Source organism: Sinohyriopsis cumingii, chromosome 5 (genome assembly GCF_028554795.1).
Source record: "Sinohyriopsis cumingii isolate HCF-2022 chromosome 5, ASM2855479v2, whole genome shotgun sequence".
Lineage (NCBI taxonomy): Eukaryota > Metazoa > Mollusca > Bivalvia > Unionida > Unionidae > Sinohyriopsis > Sinohyriopsis cumingii.
In genome coordinates this window covers 60,226,399-60,253,240 of record NC_142965.1, presented here as the reverse complement: position 1 = coordinate 60,253,240, position 26,842 = coordinate 60,226,399, and the positions used below count along the sequence as shown (strand labels likewise).

The following is a 26,842-nucleotide window of genomic DNA, read 5'->3' as shown; positions in this document are numbered from 1 at the left end:
AGCATGTATTTTGCATTCGTGATCCAGCCTTACTGTGGTTCAAGTCCTACTTGGTCAACATGACACAAATTGTATCTGCAATGGAATACACTCCATCCCAGTCGATCTATGTTGTGGTGTTCCACAGAGGTCTGTTCTTGGACCTGTTCTCTTTATTATATATACTCAGTCGCTCTCAAGTGTCATAGATCATCATCCAGTGTTTCGCCAATTGTACGCTGATGACACCCAAATATACAAATCAAGCCACCCAACTGAAGTTGATGCTGCCATCCAAGGTGTAGAGAGGTGCATGTCTGGTGTGGACGACATGTAACAAGCTGCAGATGAATGATGATAAAACTGAGGCCATTCTGATCACAACACAAAGACTTTCTCATTCACATCCTTTACCTCAAACAATAAATATCAGCAACACCAACATTAAATTCACACAATCAGTACGAAACCTAGGTGTTACTCCGGACATTACTCTCACATTGCACCAATATGTCATGAACATATGCAAGGCTGCATATCTTGAGTTGAGACGCATCAGCTCCATTCGCAAATATCTTTCAGTTGATGCCACTAAAACACTTGTGTGTTCATTGGTACTTTCAAGACTGGACTGTTGTAACTCGGTTTTGTCTGGTTCATCTTAATATCTGCTCCAGAAACTTCAAAAACTTCAAAACACAGCTGCTCGGATCATATTTAGAGTACCACGATCAGAGCACACCTCCCCGTTGCTCTGTACCCTACACTGGCTATCCATTCGATCCCGAATCAAACATAAAATTTGTTCTCTGTGCTAAATTTCACTGACGGACTCTAGTCCAACATACCTATCCGACCTCACCCATGTGTAATCACCAGCAAGATACTTACTCTCCTCTTCTGACAATCGTATATTCATTATTCCCACTATGAAAACAAAGTCATATGGACAGCGTTCTTTTGCATACCAGGGCCCAGCAACGTGGAATGAATTGCCCACTGAACTTAGACACAAAGACACAGTGATCCCATTCAAGAGTGCTCTCAAAAGTCACTTATTTCGACTGCAAGAACAAACTTGAGGACATAAAAATGTTTCCTACCTTAAATATTCTCAGCATGTTTTTTTATGTTTTCTAATTTCATATTGTTTGTTTTTGTAATCATATCATTATATGCTTTTTTTTTTTAATCTTATACAGTATGTGTTGTCTAATGTTGTAAAGTGCTTAGAGCTTCTAAAGATTAGGCGCTATACAAAGTCCTCATTATTATCATTATTATTATTATTATTATTATTATTATGTAGCATCATGTCCCAGTCAGTTATATTATCCTGTCACCAGGCCGACCAGTCCTAATACTAACCTCTTAATGATGAGCGCCAAGCGAGGCATCTGCTAGTATCATTTTTTGCAAGTCTTTGGTATGACTCGGCCGAGGTTCGAACCCGCGACCTCCCACATTTCAACATTTAAATATGTTTAATTCATATTTAGATGACTTCGTGTATGCTAGCAATTTTATAAACATTTAAAAAGAATATTTAATTTAGATAATATTATTGTCATTGATATTGTTGCAAATACAAAATAAATGATTCCAAAGGAAGTGTAAATATCTGATGAAAACATAAATCATTATTTTAAAATACAATATTTCCTAAAATCAAATTCATGAAATGTATCATCCCATATTTTAAAACATCATTTCTATTTTTATTTGTATTCATCATTTATCTATTTAAAAATGTATTTCCTTCTGAATATTGTGATTATTTTTTATTATGTATCCATATGTACATGGTTCTTTCTGTCTTCATTAATAATAATAATAATAATAATAATAATAATAATAATATTTTAAAGGTAGTCAAAGCGCTGACATTTAAATGTTATTTGTTATGAATTTTACTATAACGCCATTTTTTTTTTATTCAAACTGCATTAATTTGGAATGTTTGGCATGTAATAACAAAAGAAAATTATAAAGTCTATGTTCTACTTACATTACGTTCTTTTTATTCAGATAATTATGTCACTGGAGTTTCATCCACTTTATTTTAACTCTACGGGTCATATTAATTGGTATCTTGCACACTGTAGACATTATATATGAAGCGATTTTTATATGCGCTAGCATCCACGTCATAATCATGCACCTTACGATGCATCAATAGGGTGAAAACGTTTATGCAAACGGAGTAAAGTTTGCTTTAAAAATTGTGAGAATTAAATCGATAGAAAAAATTCCTCAACTAGATAGTGACTGTGCCAGGAGCATGTATATATCTTCGAAAACCTGAGGTGGACTACCATTCATAATTTACTTGAAACAAACTATTTTTATTGTTATTTAAATAAAAAGAAGCAAAACTAGAAAAAGTACACAAAACATAGATAATTTCAGTGGATAATTTAATTTTCAACACGAGTGTCGCCAGGGATCCCAAACACTGTCAAATTATTGGCGTTTCGCATCAAAGTGAAATTTGTGTAGTACTACGGTCGCCATATTGACATGGGTGAGTCTATGTTTCCAAGCAACAGACGTGATGCAGTTCATCGTTATTGATAATCTCAATAACTCCGCAAATGTTGGGGTTATATCTCTTTGAACACTTATGTACAAGAGCTGTGTATTCTTATTTGTTAATTTCTTTTAGAAATATTACAATTAGACATTGCAAATATTGGACGCAGACGACATAGTGTTTATTTAAATTGACTATTCTAAAAACAATACGAGGCTATTGCGAGTTTCCGTTTGGTTTGAATAGTCAAACGTTGGCGACAATCAGATTAGAAATTATAAATGGATAAATGAATTGACCGAATCTTTTTGCATTTTTGTATATCCTTGATGCTTTTCTCTTTTTAAATCTCGAGAGGCTACAAACAAACGAGAGGGTGTGCCAATATAAATATGTATGTCGATGTAGCATAAACTTTACTGGCTCCATTGAGGCATTGCCGGATTAAGGCCTTTGGGGGCCCTGGGCACAGTCAACGTAGGGGCCCATAGCTATCCTGCCTTGTACCTAAATATCTTTACAGTACTATCAACAACACTGCCTGTAAAATTAGATGATAATATACGGGGCCACTTGAGTCTCGGGGACCTGGGCACGTTGCCCACTTTGTCCTATGGATAATTCGGCCCTGCATTGAGGTCACATTTGCGGAGATTGAAATTTTTTAAAGTATGACTTTTAAGACTTTTAAAAAAAAATATCTAAATTAAATATTTTTACCAGTATTGCCATCTTTCTCAACAAGTTCTGCTGAAATGAATATCAGATTGAATCCGTATTTATAGTTTTCGTTTCCAGTTCAACAATGAAGCCCTGTAATTCGGTCCAAGTTTTAGTTGGAACCCAATATGGTGTCCTACATGTAAATTCAAAGCACTGTAATTAAACAATTGCATTAGTTTGTTTATAAATGGCAAGCGAGGATGGCGTGAGAGCCACAAATGACGATGCTGCGCAATGCAAAAGGCATGCAGTCGATAAGGGCTACTGGAAAGACCCATATCTTCCCCTAATTTGCCCAAAGGGACAACCCAAACTGCCAGAAATCAGCATTGGATACTACGCTCGTGTTAAAGGGATGCGAACGCTATTGGATAAGTTTTTAAATGTAAATTAGTAATATGCCGAATGAAATAACTATAAAAAGTTTCTTTATCGTAGTTTATATTTTTCCAGGTAACACACAGGTAACTCTAGCAGATTTGAGAAGTTTTTTTTTTGCCTTAAATTATGAGCTGATTCGGACATCATAGTTTCGTCCTGGATTTAAATGTGACATTTCGATTTGTTGAAAACATAAAGTTTCTCATTGTTTCCTTGGCACGCTGAGCAGTTCAAGTATGTATTTAATGAAAGGAAACCCTGATTTTAGGGGAGATAATAGAGTTATATTTTTAGAGTGACATTTTTAAAGCAGCTTATTCACTTTGGTGCAAAATTTCAATATTTTTTTTTCATAATAAAATTATTAAAACTGACATGAAACCAATAAATCAGGCCTCATGTATTAATTTTTTTCAGATACATAATTGAGTATGTTCATACTTCTGTTAGATTAATTTAGAATTAATCTTTATCCCATATTTGTTACTATATATATTTAGTGCTAAATAGCACATATACAATGCTGTTGGGCATTTCTGCACACCTAAGGTTTCCATCACCACTTTTGAAGCAAAACACACACTATATTCGACTGATTGGCAAAATTAAAATAAGGCAATGCTTACCATATGGAAAGAGGCAATTGTCACCAGAATATTCTATTCAAAATAATATTAATTTTCCATACACGGGATATACCACTCCCATGTTTTCATAGCTCACGATATGTCGGCCTATTCTGTGCACAGTTTTGAAAAGATGTAATGTTTATCCATCAGGCTATAGAAATGAAATACATTACTTTGGACTGTTTCTGTCAGCAGTTCAGTCGAGTAATTAGATCAGGTTTATAGCTAGTTTGACAAAATTCAACATAATGATGCCAGTAAATGGCAAGAAATATTAAGCAAACTAAACCGATCTTGTAACAAAATTGGTGATGTTCAACATTTTAGAAAAAACAAGCTATTATTTTGAGAAGAAACAAGAATGAATAGGATGTAATGTGTCTGCAATGTCTTCTTTATGGGGAAAAATTACTAATGAATTCAGAAACAGACTGTATGCCGGGGAATTTCTTAAGAATACCATTCTAGCGGCAAGTTGACATGTTGGGTAGCAGACAATTTTGTATGTGTGGGACAACTTGCAAAATTGAAAACTTGGATTAAGATGGAGAATTTTTTAAGGTAAACATTTCCAGCTTTTAAAAAATGTATTTATTTGTATGATTCTAACAGATACATAGTAAATAGGATTTTCTGGATTACTGGTTCAAGAAGTTCATGGAGTGGGTTTCCATGTTGTCATTTAGAAATCATATTTTTATATGCGTTTTCAGTCCAAATGTGGGATATTTTTGTACACTTTATGAATGTCACTTTTCTTAATTAAAATATGATACAAAATGGATTTTTGACTCAAAATAACACGTGATGCAATGTTTACAGAAATTATGCATTGTTGCACAGAATTACCCAATGTAGAGTTGCCTGACATGGTGGTATACTAGAAACTAAAATGGGGTCCTGTCAGATTTATGATTTAATTCAGTTGAGCATCATACATCTATATTCCAGTAATCTTGTGGACCTTGTAATAATTAAAATAAAGAAAATGGTAATATAACAATATGGTGGTGTTATTTGAAAGATGAAATATATTTTACAACTCTTTCTGTGATGCAGAGTATGTTATTTGTCTTCTGTGAGTCCATATTGAGTCATTTAATAGTATACAAATTAATAACGACAAAAAAATCATAAAAACATGGCCTGTGTAGAATTATGTAGAATTCATCATTATACCATGTATTGTACTGTATACTAATAGTATTAAATAAAACTTTTATACTAAAAATGAAAGTGGGGTCATGTAAAATTTATTATTTATTGAAATATCTCAGGTCAGTATCATATGTTTATATTTTCTTCTATTTTTTGGACCTCATGGCATGAAATATATTGTATTATTTTTACAGCACCAGATGTTAATTTGTGTTCTCTGAATTCAGAATCAATTATTAATTGTTCTGCATATTACTAATGCTGAAAAAAATCAATGCAGTTAATTTTTTTAATTCTGTATAGACTGGTCTTGGTATGCTAAGACCAAAAAACAATGTGTGTGTTTCTGGTCATCACATTAAATATATATAATGTTTAAAAAAAAAAACTACATCCCTACCCTAATTTTATAATCATTGCAATAGGACACATTTTTTGCCTAATGTTTTAGCTGTATGTTTTTGTCTATATATACTGGTCTGAGACTATTCATGCACTTTTAAAAACTATATGTAGAATATTTCTTTGTTCTAAATATACAAACACAGCGAGCACCATAAGTGATTTTCATTAGCTGAATTTATAATGTATTATTTAAATGTATGTGTATTATTATTGACAAAGGATGCTGTACAAGAGCAAAGATAAAATCGCATATTATTTTTTAAGATGATTTTATTGAAATAATATAGCAATAGAGAAACTAACCTGGTCCATAAGAAGCTGCCATAGTACTTCAATATCTGACTGGTGGAGGTCCATTTCTTAATGTAGGACTTCCACATTCCCATCAAGCATGCCTGTCTCTTCTTGTCTTCATGTTGCTATCCCCTGAGTTTACCATTGGATACCATCTTAACTTAAATTATCACTGTTTGTTTATTACTTTGATCATTATGTCCTTAATTAGTTGAACTGTATATACTAATAATGTGATCATCTGACCATGAATTGTTTTAACCCTTTTGACCAATGCTGCTCTAATTAAATCACTTTTCATTTAATTTGCAATTTACTACATTTAATAAATTTGAAATAATATGGTTATCTTTGGTTTCATTGAAGTGTTATTATATTTTATATGTATTAATGTACAAAAATATATATATTCAGTAATCAATATTTAAGGGATTTAATACGTGCTTTAAATGAAATATTTTCAAAAGTTTCAAAGGTTCAAATGAAAATAAGTTGGTTTGTTGGTTTGAGATTTTAAGGCAAAAGAAGAAAAATGTTTTCTACACAAACAATTCAGTTTTGACATTGTACTTTCACCAGAATGTGTGATCACTTACATATTGAGTAAGAAAAACCTGTTGATTTTGGGTTCAAAAGGTCTCAGTGACTGCAATAAGACTTTTTAAACCATAATTACTTCATTTGTGGACCACATCCCTTAACCAAAGTATCTGGATGGCTTGCACTAATGGTACGGAAGAGGGCATGAAAAAAACAAAGCTAAAGGTCATTGTGGCTCAAAGAAAAATGGATTTTGCAGAACAACTTTTATTCAAGAGTAAGTCCCTTGAACAAACATTTGTGGAAGGCTTGTATTTAGGGTAATAAAGAAACATATAGGTTCTGGGGTCTAAAGGTTAGAGGTCATGATCATGATAAGTCAGGTAAGAAAATAATGGTTTTTCTTTACATTAGGTTTAATTCAAGACTGCTTACCTTGACCAAAGGGCCAGGTCATTGAGACTCATTGGTCAGTGATCTTCTAGTACCTAAATAGATTATTAAACACTAGATGGGCATATAATGTGTCCCATTTACTGTGCTTTTTTTTTTAATTAGGTAAACTTTGATGTTATTCACAAAACTTTGCATTGAAATGGCAAAGAAGTAAGGACCAAGTTTAGACTGGTTTTTATGTAATTTTAAAAGATACGTTAAAAGTCAAAAATAATGGTAAGCCAGGCTTTGTTTCTGCTATTTTAGTGTTGATTCTTTTGAAAAGTCTACAAGGGAAATTTGCAAGAAATTGAATTAAATGCACAACAGTCATAAAGAGCTAATTATTTCTTAAGAGTTGGTGACATTAATATTTTAATATCTTGTCTTGTATTTGTTAAAATTCTCAAGCATGCTGTAGGCTTATTTGGTCAGAAACTGTAATGTGATAATGTCCTCTGTATTCATTATATCAATGTCTCAAAAACAATTACCGGTATCATATTATCTGGACATAGATATAGATGTTTCAGTAATATGATAGTTAATGGCAGTGTCATGTATTTAATGAAACATTTGTGATATCTTTGTAGCTGACATCCTGTGCTTGTCAGGTGGTGAACTTGGGTGCTGGTTTTGATACAACATACTGGAACCTCAAAGATCAGAGGCTTGCCCCCAGAAACTTTGTTGAAGTGGACTTTTCAGGAATAACATCAAAGAAAGTCTCCTTCATTAAACGGTGGAAACCTTTATTAGAAAAAATAACAAGTGAAGGTACGTGGTTTTTACCTATGTGTATCTGTTTGATCTGTACTTGTGTTATTCACTGATTTTTGCAGACAGATCTCAATCAGATTCTGCATAGGTGCCATTATTTTGCTGTACAAAGTCACAGTTCAGAACTGATGCTGTTTGGATGTCAATTATAGAGAAAACTAGCATTTCATGAAGTTTTCAAGACATACTCTATTACCATGTTATCATTAAATTATGTAGAAGGTTAAATAAATAGAAAGTTGGTAAACAATCTGCATGTATATATATATAGAAATGGCACCTCAGTATGAAAGTGGTTATGTGGTGCCAACAAGGTACAGTTCACAAAATGTAAAAGAGAATTGCATACAAAGACGAAACCTTCCCAAAATTGAAGACATTAAGCACAAGATGAAAAATAAAACCTAAAAATATTACAATTCTGTAAAATGTATATAAAGTAGCATAAAGATAAACAAGTTGCCATCTTTCAGCAGTTTATAAGGATCAGAATCCATGTTACATTTTCATAGATGTATTAAATAATTCACCATTTATTACATGAGGAGATTAGATTTTTAACCATGAAATGAGTGTGAATGACATCAGTGAAGTTTCCATGTACACTTTGTCATTAGATTTGAGTAACCTCAAAATGAGGTTTGATGACACATGTGAAGTTTCAAAGTACACTTTGTCATAACATTTGGGTAACTTCAAAATGAGGTTGGATAATTTTTCTGAAGTTTCAAAGTACACTTTGCAATAAAATTTAAGTAACCTTGAAATGAGTGTTACTGACACATGTGAAGATTCAAAGTCATAACATTTGAGTAACCTCAAAATGAGGTTGAATGACATGTTTCAAAGTACTTTTTGTCGTTAAATTGTGAGTAACCTTTAAATGACAATTGTTACCTTGTGATGCAAGTTAGTCTTCTTGTAATGTATCAATTTGCTGTTTCAACACTTGTCCCAACCAATCAGTAGGTATTAAAAAGTTATCAACACTTGTCCCAACCAATCAGTAGATTTTAAAAAAGTTATCAGAACTTGTACCAACCAATCAATAAGTTTTAAAATGTTATCAACACTTGTCCCAACCAATCAATAAGTTTTAAAAAGTTATCAACACTTGTCCCAACCAATCAGTAGGTTTTAAAAAGTGAAAGGCTTAAAGTAGATGTATGCTTCAGGCCCCACTATAAAAGTAACTAAATATGGAAAGAAAAAAATACTGAATTTTAAACACTGTATATTGTTTACTTGTTGTTTTTGATCATTTCCAGGCACAAAGTGCATGTATAGATCATTTGAATTGGGCAATATTAACCTTATTTTGGTGACATTTAAGTTTTTGGCAAGCCATTGAGTAAAACATATGTATGCATGAAAGAGACTTTGTCATAAATGGATGACATTTCAACATTTCTTTAAGACAGGATCTGGAAATCTTTGATATTTGCTTGGTCCAAAACTGGGGGGGGGGTTACAAAAAAAGTCTTTAAAAAATAGAAAATAGAAAAAGATTGTATTTAATTTATATGGTTAGAGTTTCATCCATACATGCCATTATAGTTTAGCTTTCAGCTAGGAGGACTGACATTTTGCCAAACTCGTTCTTGGCCTGACAGCCTCAACATATCCCTTGGCCATATCAAACTTGTTCTTGGCCTGACAGCCTCAACATATCCCTTGGCCATATCAAACTCGTTCTTGGCCTGACAGCCTCAACATATCCCTTGGCCATATCAAACTTGTTCTTGGCCTGACAGCCTCAACATATCCCTTGGCCATATCAAACTCGTTCTTGGCCTGACAGCCTCAACATATCCCTTGGCCATATCAAACTTGTTCTTTCTGCCGAATCAATACAAAACATGTCAGCACTGTTGTATATTTATTGGGCAAATGCATCTACTTCTCTGAACAAGTGACTCCGTTGGAAAACAAATTGTCTATACATTTTGTCATTTACATTTAAGTACAATTTAGAAGTTACTGTTTAAGATTAAGACTTTGGTAAGTCAAACATCTCTTCAACACTTAGCATTTCTTAAATGACACAGTTATCGCCGATGAAAAGTATTGTCTACGTCCCAGGAAAACTCAAAACCATGAAATACTTGAATCAAACGTCTTGACTTGTAGCACTTTAAGTATTTACATGTAATACCTGTAATTAAGAAATGAGGTCACAGTAGTCTTTCTGTAAACATATCCTGGCTGTATGTAATTATTATTTCATATCCCAAATCCATGAGTTTGTATCATCATACAAGGGATGTCATTAGTTCAGAAATGTTTTTTGTAGGTTTTGACTTAAACTTGATAAAAACTTGCCTTTTGCAACAATACTAATGAAATTTATTAAGTTTTGATACCTATTTAAATTTTGACAATCCTCATTTGAGAGTGAACGAGTTTATTGTGCTTGGAAAGAGAGCCACATTTACTTAAATTCATAATGCATATAAAAGTTGTTTATAGCTTTATGGTTCCTGACCTATATTCACTGTCAAAAACATCTTTTTTCCTAGGTAAAAATGGGGAACAAATCCAGTCAAAGATCAGAATCTAGATAAACACCTGATAAAAGTGTAATTCTTGCCAAAAGAGCTGCAAATATCAAAACCAAATTTTCTTTTCATTCCTGAAAAAGAAAGAAAAAAGTTTTGGATTATTTTTGCATTTATTTTAAGAGGTTCAATGCAACCTTGTGGAGACGTGTAGAATTGCCACAAAAATATCTATGATAAAATTTGGTACAACTGGTCAGACTTTGGCATCTCACTTTTGATGATTTGAATTGCATGGATACAAAGCTTGATCTTTTTTCTGATCAGGCTAATTATATTATGTCAAGATGCAAGCTTCTGCATTAGAGTGATCGCTGTTGTGAAACTGAATTCATTCAGTTGCATCATAAAATGTGTTGAAAATCCATCACCATTTTTTTGTGAAGTACCAGTAGAAGTATTGAATTGGTTACTAAGCAACAGAGCTTGAAATTATCTATAATATTTTCAGATATAAATATTTGTTTCTGTTACATGACTGAAAAAGTTTTTTTTGTTTCCCCGTAGATGGAGAAATCCAGGTTAGCAGTACAGAACTTCACAGCCAAGACTACCATCTGGTGGCAGCTGACCTAACACAGCTTTCGGAACTGGAAAAAAGACTGAAAGATTCTGGCATAGATAAGAGCATTCCCACTGTTTTTATTGCTGAATGTGTGCTAGTATATATAGAGCCTAAAAAATCAGAAGAACTTTTAAAATGGATTGTAGATAACTTCTCAACAGCATTCTTTATCAACTATGAGCAGGTTGGTAAATAAGATGTATTTTTCAAGAATACTTACCAGCCAATTGTTTATACAGCTAACCCCTCATTTATGATAGTTGCATTCCCATGAGTTTTTTTAAAACTTGAAATCATATAACCTCAGATTTTTGGTTCCACAGCTTTTAATTTTGCTTGAAAATTATGTCAGCTTTAGACCATTCATTTTAGCCGGTTTTAATTGTTTTTGTTTAGAAAAATGATATCATTATTTCTTAGTCTTAACTGAAAAAATTGAGTTAATATGAAATCGCATTACTGCAAAATTCACATAAGTCGACATCATGTAAGTTGGCAGATTCCTGTATCTTGATAACCCAGCATGCATTGGGATACACCTGCTCAAAGATGGAGCACATCATGTAGTGACAGCTGTCCATCCAGTTGCTTGTCCATCTTGTCTTGAGATACACCTCTTATAAGATGGAGGGGCCCCGAGTGGCCGAGTGGTCTAAAGCGCTCACCATTCCGGATCGCTGCCATCTCACCTCTGTCTGTGTGGGTTTGAGTCCAAGGCTCAGCTAGTGTAGGTACATGGGAAAGCCTGCCAGTAGCTTCTCATGGGTCGGTGGTTCTTCCGTGGGTTTTCCAGGGTTCTTCCTCCACCTGTTATAGTGGCCGCCATGTATAGCCTATCTTGTGCTGAAAAATGGTGTTAAACCCTAGAACAACAACAACAACAATCTTATAAGATGGAGCACATCATGTTATGACAGCTGTTCATTTGTTCGGCTGGTTAGCTGTCCTTGTTTAATTTTGGCATAAAATCTTAATTTCACAGCCACATACCTTAAGAAGAGTTTGTGGATAACTTGCACATATAAGTCAAATTGGAGGATTTTAGGGTTTATGATCAATGTCAAAGATTTCAGTGACTATTAATATTACTTAATGAATTATTAATTATTAATATTTTCCATGCAATGCCTTTGGTTAAAGATCTGGTAAATTGAAAAAATTTGGAATGCTTGCTAATATGGGCAAGAAAGCAGTTTATTAATTTAGAGGCTTGAAGGTCAGGGTCACAGTGACTCGAAGAAGACTAATATTTGATGACGCTTTCCAGATACAAGGGCCATAACCATCTTACTAACTCTATAGATTGATGTAGCACTTTTCATTTGAATAAACTTGAATTTTTGCCAAAACTTTCTTAATTTTAATAGAGGAATACAAACTTTGCAGTATAAGGTTATTGTTTCCACTTAGATCACTACACCATTTATTTTGGCCATGTAGTTTCAGATAATCCATCAAAACTACACCGTAATTAGCAGCACTTAGGTTGCATAATGGTTATTGATAATAGGTAAAAATATTAAATAAACTGCCACTGGAACAAACAATACATTTTGTTTTAGTTTAAAAAATTGTGCTAAAACAAGTCCAAAATATTTCAAACTGATTTTGAAACAGCCCCATTATACCATAGAGCAAATGCACAATTGTTCTAACACTATTGTGGTCATGGGTGTATAACCTCAACTTTACAACCACAAGTTTGAGGGGTCAATTCAGATATGAATGGGAACACTTTGGACTTAATTATTTTATAAACTTACTAACAATAAATTATTTGTTCTAGTTCCAAATTAACATATATTTTTACCTGTTTGTAATTACAATGTAAAGTTTCTACTGCACCCATTTTAAATCATATAGCCAAAATACAATGTTTGGTGTCAGACCAAAGCTGAAACAGAAATCTTGATAAGGCAGGTCATTTTATGGACAGAAATGAATTCTCAGAATCACCAGGCTTGTATTCATTTTGTGTCTTTTTAGTTTAATACCATAAAGTAGAGTAGCTTATGCTACCCACACCTGTGTCAACACCTGTGTCTGCTTGCATAAAAGCATATTATGTTTATGCTTGCATAAAAGCATATTACATGTGTACAGTCTCACTGCATCTTAACCATTCTTTCTACCTTGGTCGTAGGCAATGCTTTGGAGTCTGTTTCATAGCAGCTACACCTGGGGAAGGATGGTAACATTATATATATATATATATATATATATACATATATATATATATATATATATATATATATATATATATATATATATATATATATATATATATATGTACATTAGTTGCACATTCTTGGTTAAGCTTTTTTTATTTAGTTCAGGTCTTTTGCATCCTTTATACACACAGTTATACCTGAAATTATGAACTTGTTGGGGGATGGATCTTTACAAGTACCATATCCTCACTTCAGTAGTTGAGCACAGTGACCCATATTTATTACTTCACTGTCTTTGGTTAAACATTGTGTTTTAACTTTTCATGCAAGAATCATTAAACCTGATGACGGTATATATCTTTATTTGTAGCTCACCTGTACAAAGAAAACCTACTGTTATCAACATTTCACATTTTACTGGTGCATGTTAAGTTTTTTTCATTTAGCTTTTGACTAGGTAGGGTTTTTGTGTATTCAGTGTACCTATTAGTGGCTCTGGCCAAGAGTTTTCATTTAGTTCGCAATATGCCTACTATGATACCTGTAATATGAAACTTGGCATGAGCTGTATCTTGATAAGTATTGCAAAATGAGGTCTCTGTGGAATGTACTTAATGCTTAGGGGACCTTGTTTGAATTTTTAAATTGATTTTCATTAATTGGTGCTGCTTATATTAGAGTGATAAAACTTGATAATTGGATGCATCTATGTTGGTACTCCGAGGTTATTCAAAGTCTGTGACTCACACCTGGTAAAATCTTGCTTTCAGGGTTGAACAGTGATAATGGCTATAAAAGATTTTAAGATTAATGATTTTTAAAAGGAAAGAAAGAAAACTAATAATAATCTCTGGATTTTGTCAGCTGATTGAAACACCTGTCCCTTGATGGAATAGAAAAGAATGTTATTTTATCTTTTATTTTAAATCATTTCTACTCTGTCAAAGCAGCTAACATCTCATGGTCAGGATCGCTTTAGTCTGAATCTCTTTTCTGCCTGATAATTAATATTTACAATGTCTGCTGAAGACTACAGAAACTTTGCATAGGTGAGCTACGTAATCATTGATTACACTCTGGTTTCATGTGCTAATGTTTGTGCTATAAATAGTGCAGTTGGACATATTACAGTGGTGCTATTAGATTTACCTTACAAAAATGCTCTTTGAAAAATTACAGATATCCTTGACTAGTCTTTACAAGAAAAATGTCACCAGGGCTTTACAAGAATGGCCTTTCTAGCTAAAGGTTTAATACCACCGTTCTTTATATATATGTCTCCGCACATCTTGTGAAGAAAATTTGAATTTAATTGAGTGTTAAACAATACAGCAGCAGAGTGGGCTTAAATGTCAACCAACCTGAAGTTGTCAGAGGTCATTATTGAACTACCATAGGATTCTTTATCTTTTACAGAATAAGTAATATAAACAAATTCATATACTATTTCAGTGGAATCTTTGGATTTCAGCTGAATGTCAATTAACAATCTAGGAATTTTCATGTAAATTTAGAGAAATGTTAGTCTGGAAGAGTACATTTAACACACCTTTGGTATTGTTTTATTGTTTTTGATATGTAGATTGGTGTAAACTGGCTTCAGTTTAATTTTGTCCCAGAGAATTTCTATACAAGAGTATTTTCATACTGAATATTTGATTATTCCTTTACTTTATATGCCTTATACATTCATGATCAAAATTTTTTGGTTTTGAAGATCACAGTGCATGATAATATTTTGAGCCAGTACAAGCTTTACAAAATGCTTGAAGGCTCCACTGTTTTCATTTCATTGTTCGGTTTAGAAGAAAGACACTCCTCTAAAAATGTACAGTGGGAGTGGGGGGCAGAAAATGTCATTTATTTGAAGCAGGAATATTATTTTTTATGTTGATCAGGTGTAGAATATTGTTTAGGTGGATTTTTTATTTTGTATTTAATGATTTTCTTTTGTTTTGTTCTTGTCATTGTTAAGCATAATTGTATTTCTAGAGGTTTGGAATCTCCTACATGTTGAAATATCTGTGAGGAGAGAATCCATCATAAAGCACGTGTTGTCTAAACATGTTGTCTAACTCTAGTCACACTCATTTTCTAACTCTAGTCACACGTGTCTTTGGTATGATACAGCTATTGCAATATTGTATGCTTGTGACCATCAAAACATGATGGAGAAAAATAGTATCTTGTTTTATTTAATAATGTCATAAAAGTCTAGAATAACACAAAGTGTTTTCAAGCATTTCCTACATCAACTGATATTTCTAAAATGTTGTTGTGGCACTGGCAACTGACAGGCTGTTAAACTGATGGTTGTGGACTTCTTTAAAGCAGGGTGCAAAAAGGCACGCCATGTACTATGCATGTAATTTTTACTTTAGACCATTTCAGGGGGTTTTAACTTTATTAAAATACCTAATAACATACTGGGTATGTCTTTCTCTTTACCATTTTTTGTGTAGCAATTGAGGTACCAGGAGGAATTTTAAAGATTTTCCCATTTTTTATTTTGTAATAACTTATTGAATGACATGGAATTAATTCAAATAGTTGTGTGATACCTGAAATTGGACAGGTTAATATTATCACAAGTTGCTTCCTATACATGTCTTTTGAATATTACATTCGTCTTAGTACACAGCATGTACCAAATAACTACATGCCTTCTTTACAAAATAATGTTACAGGTCAATATGATTGACAGATTTGGAGATATAATGCTTGAAAATCTCAGAGCAAGACAGTGCACTTTGCACATAGAAGCCTGCAAGAATCTGGAATCTCAAATTAAAAGGTATGTATATTTTTAGCATGCTTGGCCCTGCATTTATTGTGCATTCATCAACAATTGTTTTTTTCCAGTTCTTCTCAAAAACCATTGGGCCAATTGCAACCAAATATACTGGTAGGGATACCTTTAAGGTTTATACAAATGATGCCATTTATGTGGAAAGATCTCATTTATTTTTTCTTTTCAGATGTAAACCATGTTGCCTCTGCTTGTGTTACTTAATTTAAGGGAGTGGGTTAACCTTCATATGGAGAATAAAGTATTCTCCCCTTAGATGTTACCTGGAGTGTAGGTTGGATGCTCAACATTCCCTCAGCTTATTACTTATTTTCAAAATGTTAATGTGATCAGGGAAGATGTTTGAAAGAGAAAGCGAATTTTTAGTAAATTATGTTTCTGCTAGAATACTTACAGATCACCTTACTTTAATACCCTCCCATCCTCCATTCAATGTGAGCATCCCTTTACATGATGTTCTGCTCAGCTTAAAACTAGCACCAACTGTAATTGGCATGAGGAGGTAATGGGCAAGAGTTATTGTCCTTTGCCTATATTTAGATATAAAAGGGTAGGTTGAATTTGGAAGGTATTAGGGCTTATATTCTTAATGTTAATGTGATTGAGTAAGTATCCTAGGAGAAACATAACTTACTAAAATAGTTCTTTCATGACCAACTGCTCTTGCATTTGGCTGTCGGGCAGATGTCATCCTGTTGAGCATTCTCAGGTTCTTTTTGGGTCTCATGTTTTTTTGTTTTTGTTTTCTTTCTTCCCAGCAGTGAATATCACATATATTAATGCATACCGCTTTGATGTTTATTGACAATGCTGATCACATGATGCATAAATGTGTTCAGCATAATAAGTGAGGCAGCCTGTTACCCGGCTACATTATAACCAAGGATACATAAAGGCGGGTATAGTTTATGCAGAATGTTACTATGACAGGCTTGTTGAGAAATTATATAATGCCTAGAGCAGCAGTATGTTAGGAGTGTAATGAGAATCATTCACTATGTGCTGGTGTAGTTGTCACCTAATTACACCACACTTTGCAGACTAGCATCAAATTGATGTCAGGCTTGTGTTGCACTTTGGTGTGGGTAATAACCTGTGATAGATGTATGATAATCTGGGGGTTCTGCCAGCTGTTAGGCCTTTGAAGTTGGAATGAAATTCAAAAGGTAATTCACTAACTGGCCAAGTCATGGTGTTAGCACCCACCAAGTGATATTCAAGAATTGCATGAATTACATCAGGTATATGTCACTGAACTTCACTCAACATTGCTCTTCATCAGTGCAAGTGTAACAGGATCAGTGCACTGTATGTGTAATGCATTAAGTTGAATTTTTTGTGTAAAAAAGCAATTTTAAAAATAAGATTTACCAAATGATCAATGATCATATCAGTATTAGTAAAGGGACTACACTATAAAAAGGTGCTTTAAAACGGGGGATCATTATTATGTAAATTACATTTGCAACATTTCTCTCATTAACCTTTAAAACCATGGAAATGTTTCTTTGTATAATCAGATCTTAAAACAATTTTATTACAGAACATGTAAGCTATCAGTGACTTATTGCAGAATTTTACATTTGTTGGAAAATTATCTATTGCATATGTGTGATTGATTTATTTTATATGTCCTAAGGCATTTCATGTTCTGATGTCCTTCGGTCTGCTACCAATTACATATTATAGCTCAAAATTGTCCTCCCGCTGCAGTTACTAAACTTTGTATATTGCTTACACTCGAGGTAAGGAAAAACCCTATTGATTTTAGGCTCAAAAGTTCAAAGGTCAAGGTCAATGGAACTGAAAGAGCATACATAATTTCTGCATAATAACTTGAATTGTCTACCAGCAACAGATACCAATCTTGGTGGAAGTTATGCAGATTTGGTAAGGAAGTGTCCTATTTATGTGGGGGGGCAGAAAGTCAAGATCATTGCGACTGAAACAAGAAAAAAGGTTTCTGCACACTAACATTTACAATTACCAAACTTTGCAGATAGAAGAACCTTATTAGTTTGGGGATCAGAACGTAAAAGGTCATGGTCACTATGAGTGAAATAAGGAAAATTGTTTGTGCAGAATAGCGTTAGTTCTACATGACAGACCTGGACTAAACTTTGTGTACTTGGGGTAAGGAAGAAGCAAATCTGGGTTGAAGGTCGGGTCACTGTGATTGAAAGAACAAGAATGGTTTTTGCATAATGACTTTGGTTCAAGACCATCTAACTTAACCAGTGTTCGTGGAGGTGAAGTGTGGAAGAAACATATTGATTTTGAGGGTAAAATGTCAAGTTCATTGTGGCTAAAAACAATGGAGTTTGTACAATAACTTATGGTACTTGATCAGATTTTTTTGGGTGTCTTACATATATGGTAATAAGCCTAGAGATTCCTGGGTAAAAGGAGGGCATGTATAATCTTTGAAATTTAAAACATGGATTGATTTTTTGACATTATATATGTGCATCTTATTGTATGCCTTGCTCAAAATGTTCAAGGTAGTTGTACCATATGTCATTTGTATGGTGGGTGGACCATCTGTCATTTGTATGGTAGGTGTACCATCTGTCATTTGTATGGTAGTTGTACCATCTGTCATTTGTATCAGCTTTCTTATTTCATTTTCAAAGACCAAAATCATGACATCATTATGTGACGTTTCAGTGACTAATGTCTTTGATATTAACTTGTTTACTATCATATTCTGGTATCACAATGCTGCCAAATCATACACTGGTATCACAGTGCTAACAGATCATACACTGGTATCACAGTGCTAACAAATCATACACTGGTATCACAGTACTGACAAATCGTACATTGTTATCACAGTGCTAACAAATCATACACTGATATCACAGTGCTAACAAATAAAACACTGGTATCACAGTGCTAAAAAATCATACACTGGAATCATGATGCTAACAAAGCATACACTGGTATCACAGTGCTGACAAATCATACATTGTTATCACACTGCTAACAAATCAAGCACTGGTATCACAGTGCTAAAAAATCATACACTGGAATCATGATGCTAACAAATCATACACTGGTATCACAGTACTAACAAGTCATACCAGAAAAAGACATTGATTCTGAGACATCAGAGGGACCTGCAAAGTAATTGCAAGGCTTACTGAATAGTCATTAAATATTTTGAATCTATACTTGCTTATAGTCAAGCCAGCTACAAACAACATAGACACTTATGTGCCATTGTATAATGTGCTGGCAGATCATGGTCCATGCTGTATGTTCATCTGATTACTCCAAATTACACAGACCTAGATATACCAGCAATTTGTGGTGCAGCAGATATGGGTCCATGCAGTTTGCAGTGGGCTCAACTTAAAAGAGAAATTATGGTAATAGAGTCTTACATATGTCTTTAATCTGTGCTTATTTTATGTTAAAGTAACAGAACCAGTTATTTATATTTTTCACATTAAGTCACACGAAAGAGAGATATTATTCAACTTGTTGATTTACATGCATATGAAATGGGCTCCTACTTGAGATCTTCATTTGATTGGTTGATTCAGTCTCAGGATGTATGGTAGTAAGGGGTAACAATTCAGTATTGACCTGCTTGCCTTGCCAGGATAATAAAATTTCATTTGCCCAACATTTATTTTTAGTTTTACTGGTCATAGACTAAGTTGATGAAATTTCACTGGCCTAACACTTATTTTTAGCTCTACAGACCAGGATGATGAAATTTCACTTACCCATCACTTAGTTTTACTGGTTATAGACTAAGTTGATGAAATTTCACTGGCCTAACACTTACTTTTAGCTGGTCATAGACCAGGAATATGAAATTTCACTTACCCATCACTTAGTTTTATTGGTTATAGACTAAGTTGATGAAACTTCACTGGCCTAACACTTATTTTTAGCTCTACTGGTCATAGACCAGGATGATGAAATTTCACTTACCCATCACTTATTTTTAGCTCTTTTGATTATAGACAAGAAGACTATGGGATGGTCTGATGTCTGTCATCCTTCCATCAATTAGCATAAGTTTGTATCGCTGATAATCCTAACTTGGAGAATTGGTCAGCCACTCTGCATGATGTTCATCGACCTCACCAAGGCCTTTGACTTGGTCAACAGGAAGGGCCTTTTTGAACTTCTCAGTAAGATCGGTTGCCCCCCAAAACTCCGCAGCATGATAATCTCTTTCCATGCAGATATGAAGGGAACAGTCCTGTATGATGGATCCTCCTTCCCAATTAACAGTGGCGTGAATCTTCTCCCTGCTCCTGTCCTATGCCTTCGACTCATCCACTGATGGCATATATCTACACACCAGGTCCGACAGGAGGCTGTTCAACCTGGTACGACTGCGCTCAAAGACCAAAGTGAGGGCTGTGCTCATCAGGGAGATGCTTTTTGCAGATGACGCGGCTCTTATGACCCCCACCGAGGAAGCCCTCGAGAGACTGGGAGACCGTTTCACTGATGCCTAGCATGAAGTTTGGGCTCACCATCAGCCTGGAAAAGACAAATATCAGTGTGCAAGATACCACCATTGCCCCTTCCATCAAAATTAATGGTGTCACCCTGGAAGCAGTCAACAACTTTACCTACTTGGGGTCAACCATCAGCAACACTCTCTCGCTTGATATGGAACTGGACAGAAGGCTTGGAAAGGCAAACACCATCATGACACGACTAATGAAGAGGGTGTGGGAAAACAACGCACTGACAGAGCACACCAAGGTCCAAGTCTACCAGGCCTGCATTTTCAGCACCCTTCTGTATGGAAGTGAGACCTGGAGTACATACATGAGGCAAGAGCGCCGGCAACTCCTTCCATTTACGGTGCCTAAAACCCATCCTGCAGCGTGCAAGTACCCCCAGCATGTACTCCCTGCTGAGCAAATGCTGCCTTCAGTGGCTGGGACACGTCCGACGCATGGAGGATTGTAGGCTGCCAAAGGACATCTTATATGGACAGCTGGCCACTGTCACGAGAAGAGTCAGCTGCCCCTCACTCCATTTCAAGGATGTGTGCAAGAGGGACATGAAGGCATGTGACATTTCACCCGATGGCTGGGAAGTGCTGGCCGAGGACCGTGGCACCTGGAGACTGACTGTAAACAAGGGCATATCAGTCACTAATGCGAGGAGAAGCCAGTTGGCGGCAGAGAAACAGGAGAGAAAGAAGAATGTGGCAGCAACCACAGTAACTCAGACTTCCCAGTATGTCTGCATCAACTGCAATAGGGACTGTCACTTGCATATAGGCCTGCACAGCCACAGCAGATGATACCAAGACCCCAGAGACAGACAACACCCCAAGGGCGCTATTTGCATGGTCTTGAGACTGAGTCGCCAATGAATGAATGAATGACTTGGAGAATTGCTGTGAAACTATACACACACATTCATTCCATGGTTTAGTTGGGCCTTACTGAAAATGGTGCATGTCAGTCACAGTGGTCATCTTGAAAATCTTGTTGTTTTTGTTGTTCTTTAGGGTTTAATGCCATTTTTTAGTGCATGATAGGCTATGCATGATGGCTGGTATGTCTGGTAGAGGAAGAACCCAAACAAATCCTGGAAAGATCCACATACACATGTGAAATGTATGTGTTCTGTAAAGGATAGGGTCTTAAGACCACATGACCGCTCAGAGCCCCTGAAAATTTGTTATTACTACTCTTGAATGTATGGACTTTATATGATGTATTTTAAGTGGAAATATTTCCAGTATGACCACCATATCAGCTAATGTTAAATTCTTGTTATTGGTGAAGAATATCAGAGATGGTTCAACACAGCATTTAAAGTAAGAACTGGTCTTATCTTTAGTTCTTGGAATTTTGTAATGCCAGTCGAGCATCAGTCTATTATGATAACTCTTGTTATTTGTCAGAACTTGTTGGGCTAAGCAATGTTCATCCCATGGGTAATGATCACCTTCATGACCACTGTTGATGGGTCAGGTTTCAGGGCTGTTGGAGGATCTGGAATTATATTTTTTTCCATGTACAGGGCTCAAATTTAACACAAATTTCTTTGTAGCCAGAAGGACTAGTATATTGAGAAATTTATTAGTCCTGCCAAATCTTTACTAGCCCTGTTCGCAAAACAATGTCACAACAGCTTTCATGTATGTTTACCGATTCAATTTTGAAGTTCGAACAACTCACAACAAAACTGGATGTTTTCTGTGTGTTTGTTTTGCGAATCGCGTACACCAGTTACACCACATAACCTTCCTTTCCTCATCATTATTCAATCATTCCCTGTCTTTTGTCCATTTCTTCTGAAACTTTGCTTTAGTCTTTTCCCTATCATAAGAATTATTCCTCATCATTCTCATTCAACTTTTGCTTTTTTCCGGTGGCTGAACACCTATCAAATGCCACATTTTGCCTATCTTCTAAGGAGGGAATTGTGCCTTGTTTTTAAATATAGTTGACGCGAATTATTTAAAGCAAGAAAAGGAATGGCACAGTGTCCTTTGCCCCCTCCCACAATTAAATGGCATCTCCCTAACAGAGACTTAACTTCAGCGGATGTTCTGCATGATCAAAGCAGTGGCTATTGTAAACCCTGTTATGAAATATTACCATCAGAAGATAGTGTTAGTTTCATCTTGGAAAAGGTGTGTTCCCATCAAACGAAGCCATCTGACACTTGGCACATTGTATTTAACAGCTCCAGTTATGGTATCATAAGTCATAAGTTTGGTAAATGTTCCTCAATGTATGGTTGAAATTAATAATAAGGCGGAAAATTGTCAAATCTTAGATGCCCATGCTCAGAGATTTAATTCCAACAAATGTACAGCATTCTGCTTGAATATCTCCACCTGTACTCAATTTTTTGTTCATTCTTGTATGGGGAAAATAGATCATCATATAAAAGTAGTTGTATGGAAAGGATGTGTCAATAACATAATTGTAATAAATTGATCTAATTCTCATAATTATTTCGATGCAAATATAAAATATGTAGTTTCCTGTTTGTGACTGTTGGAGTGTTTGGGTAGCAAGCAACAACAAAAAAGAACATTAAACAAAAAAACTTGCAAACTAATTTCTTTGAATAGTTTTTGCCATGTTCTTTTGTGTGGTATACTGCTTTGTAGTTTGTTACTGTGGTCGAGTGAATAAAGTGTGATACCATGTCATTTTTTCATTTAATTGCGTTATCAGATTAATTAGGATCAATTACCAAACTTCCGTTGTTAATGACAGGACAATAATTTGCGCTGTTAAGTGAAATGCACAAAATCGGATGGATTCTTGTTATAGAAGTGCACCTTTCAGAGGCAAAAATTGACTTCATCTTCTCATGCTAATATTTTATGACTGTTTACAATGGCCACTGCTTTGATTCTACAGAACATCTACTAAGTCAAGTGTTTATTAGGGAATGGCATAAACAAATGCTGACTATTAATAACCATAACTTACTAGGCCATCAGACTATAAACATTATGAAAGTTGCTAGTCCAACAGGAAATCTGCTAGCCTGAGGCTAGCAGACTACTGCTAATTTCGAGCCCTGATGTATGTATGCGACTGTTAGTTTTTGCATATATGGTTCAAATCTCTTCATTAGCCCGTGAACTGAAAATATTTTTATTTACTATCATAGGTTGCAGATGTTTGGCTGTTAGTATACAGACAAACCTGTACGAAGCACCACCTATTTGAAGGATGAAATATGGCCTCCTAAAACAGGTGGTAGCTTAATTGAGATTGACTTATTTTGGGTCTCTTTCTATGCCATTAAAAGGATGGTGTATACAGCTTATTTACTGAATTGACTCCAAGAAGCAAAACTCATTTTTTTATCATATAAAGAAGGCAGTATAATATCTTTCATTACTATATTTGATCTTTACATAATTTTAATGTGGTGATTTTTCAAATTCTGTTGATACGGCAAATCGACAACATATTTTTGGTTTATAGTACTCAGCTAAAGTTATTTACTTTAATGTGCTGTCATTAACTTGGAAAGTATTTTGTATATACAATTCTCTTTTATGCTTGTGAATTTTTTTTTAATGCTTGGTATTTTTTCCCTTCATTTTTACAGGTATATTTCTCAAGGCTGGGAAGGAGCTGATGCAATGGAAATGATTCATGTATACTCTTGTCTTCCAAAGGATGATATACATAGGTAAGTACAGTCAGAAGTTCCAACTCTGTTATCTTGTTCAGACAGGGTTATTCTTAACCTATTGTACAGGTGTACTGTACTCTTCCAAATGATGGTATATTGAGATACATATAACTGGAATGTGTTGAGTCCTGCTAGATATTATTGACATCAGGTGAATGTGTGGAGACCTGGTAAATATTACTGATGTCAGGTGAATGTGTGGAAATTTGGTAGATATTATTGACATCAGGTGAATGTGTGGAAGTTTATAGTCATTTTCCTACTAAAATTTATCAGTTGTAGAATAGATGCAGATTTATTGGTCTCTTCTACTTGCATCGCTTATTGAAATGGAGATGAGCAGGTATATTCACATCTTAACGCATTAACCCCTTGCAAAGACTTTATGGGGTAGGAGGTAGTAGCCTACTGCCGAGCTCTGTAGCGTCATGGTCATGCATGATACACTTAAGTGGGTGGTATTATAGAAAGTTAGACAGATGTAGCTCTACAATGATACCAAATAATCTGGAATATCTAGTTGCACTACAAAATACAGATAGAAAAACCTCATCTTTGGGACCCGACTTTTTTTTTTACCCAGAAATCGCAATCCGATTTTGTGTCCGGATTTTAGATTTTTTGGTCTCAGATCTAAGGCAAACCAGTATGAACTGCAAAATGACAGATGAGCCTTTGCACAAAGTAGGATAAGATGGGCATTTGGAATAAAGAGTGGTCTCCATACAAAACTAATGGCTCCATTTAGCAAAAAAATAAAAAAATAGAAAGAACTCCAACTTTTATTCTTCTGCTCATGCACAAGTCAAATAACCAATGAAAAACGATGTTTCTGACACAACTAGGCAGTATGTTATTGAAAGATGACTGGGGATTTGGTGCTTTTGAGTCTAATCAGAAATAGCTTTCAAAATGTTTCCTCTCGATTTTCAGGCGAAAATGACAAAAAGCTCCTATGGTTAATGTGTTAAGTCACATTTCTGGTGGGGGGGTATCAAAACATTTGAATTTTTTAAAAATTGTTTCAACTTTTCATCTGGTTTTAATTTGTTTAAACTTTCTTTACTTTACGTTGATCTCATGACAAGCAGGCCTTCCAAACAGCCCTATATTTTATGTAAATCCAAATATTTTGTACCCATACACATTTTTCATACAATTTTACCCAATATTTTGCGTAAATCCAAATATTTTGTACCCTGTATACATTTTCCATACAGTTATGCCTTATATTTTATATAAGTCTAATATATTTGTACTCATATACATTGTCCATGTAATTTTGCCCTATATTTTATATCAATGCAGATATTTTGTACCAGTGTACATCTTTGTAATTTTTTCATAAATCCCTAGTATAAACATTTATTTATTGTTCTAAATCACTAAACATTTTCAATGGGAATAAATGTTCTAAAGGATAAAGTTACTCAGTATATTAGTCTAGTAATTTCTTTGATTTGGTAATTATATTATTTAAAAAATATTCAGTGAGCACATTTTCTTAATGTATTGAAGTATTATGTAATACCACTACAGTGTTCACCATATTGTTACCTTTGGCTGTTCTTCCTCCACCAAAAATACAGGCTGCCATGTATAGTCAATCATGTGCTGAAAAATGATGCTAAACCCACAGTAAGAACAACAACCTTGGGCTTACCACCTATCCATCCTTCTTTCTGTCCACCTAATCACATATTGGCTAAATTCTGGGTTTGGGGCATTCGTGTTCTATCAACATATTTCTGGTTGTAAAGGTTTTTAAAACAAATGACAATATTCAAAATGTAAGAACTTTGTGTGATATTTCTGATATTTGTTTCTAACAAGAATTGTGGCTACTAGATAGTGAGTTAGACTGTACATGAGTTTTGCTTATCAGGGGAGTCGCCGGTTGACTCTTCTAACAATATTGATACAGGTAGACCTTGCGGAGGTGTCTGGGTACATTACCATAGATCTCATGCAAGTGTTATAGAAGTACAACACTTCAGTAATCACAGATTAATATGTATTACTATCAGGACAAGGGATTCCTCCTTGCTTTTTGTCAATATATATTTATCTTGTGATCGTGCAGAAAATTTGGGGGAATTCGTAGATTATTTGGGCAAGATTAATTCTATTGTAGAAAATATTAATACTCTAAATGCTTATTTAATAGGAGATTGGAATGCTAACATGCTCAAATCCACTCCCTTTGGAGATGAACTTCACCTATTTTGTGATGAATATGGTTATATCATATCAGACTTAAAACTAATAGTAGACCACAAAACAAAATGTTATTTATCTAAGTGATTCACACAGTACAGTATCTTGGATGGATCATTGTGTCTCTACAAAATCTACTTATTCCATTATAAGTGATATGAAAATAATGCACACCCAACTTAGGTTCAACAATTGTTATACTTTAACGACTGTCAACACTGATCTGCTTGCTAGACTTGATTCTGGCCCCATTGAATTACAACAGCAGTTGGTCAGACCTACTGCTGACAGAAACAGTGTGTGTGTGTGTGTGATTTGGATTTTTAATGTAGCTTTAACAATTTTAAAGTCATATCGCTACGATGTCTGAAGTGTGGCAATTTATAGTGATGTCTAGCACTGGGGCATCATGCCGCAGACATGTAGCATGATGTCCCACCCAGTCACATTATCCTGACACCAGGACAACCAGTCCTAGCACTAACCTCTTAATGCTGAGCACCAA

The 26,842-nt window shown here is 34.7% G+C and overlaps 1 protein-coding gene across 2 annotated transcripts in view; it reads left to right on the top strand.

Moving 5' to 3' along the window:
* Positions 1-3,353: 3,353 nt before the first annotated feature.
* LOC149799262 (leucine carboxyl methyltransferase 1-like) overlaps positions 3,354-26,842 on the top strand; it is a 36,277-nt gene continuing 12,788 nt past the window's right edge. For both annotated transcript variants that reach the window (XR_016421126.1, XM_089958568.1), the window contains exons 1-5: positions 3,354-3,620; positions 7,671-7,854; positions 10,923-11,164; positions 15,839-15,945; positions 24,034-24,117. Coding sequence is in view for 1 of the 2 variants with exons in the window: in XM_089958568.1 (XP_089814694.1) it covers positions 3,423-3,620; positions 7,671-7,854; positions 10,923-11,164; positions 15,839-15,945; positions 24,034-24,117 (815 nt within the window). In the remaining variant the exon portion in view is untranslated. The remainder of the gene's footprint in view (positions 3,621-7,670; positions 7,855-10,922; positions 11,165-15,838; positions 15,946-24,033; positions 24,118-26,842) is intronic.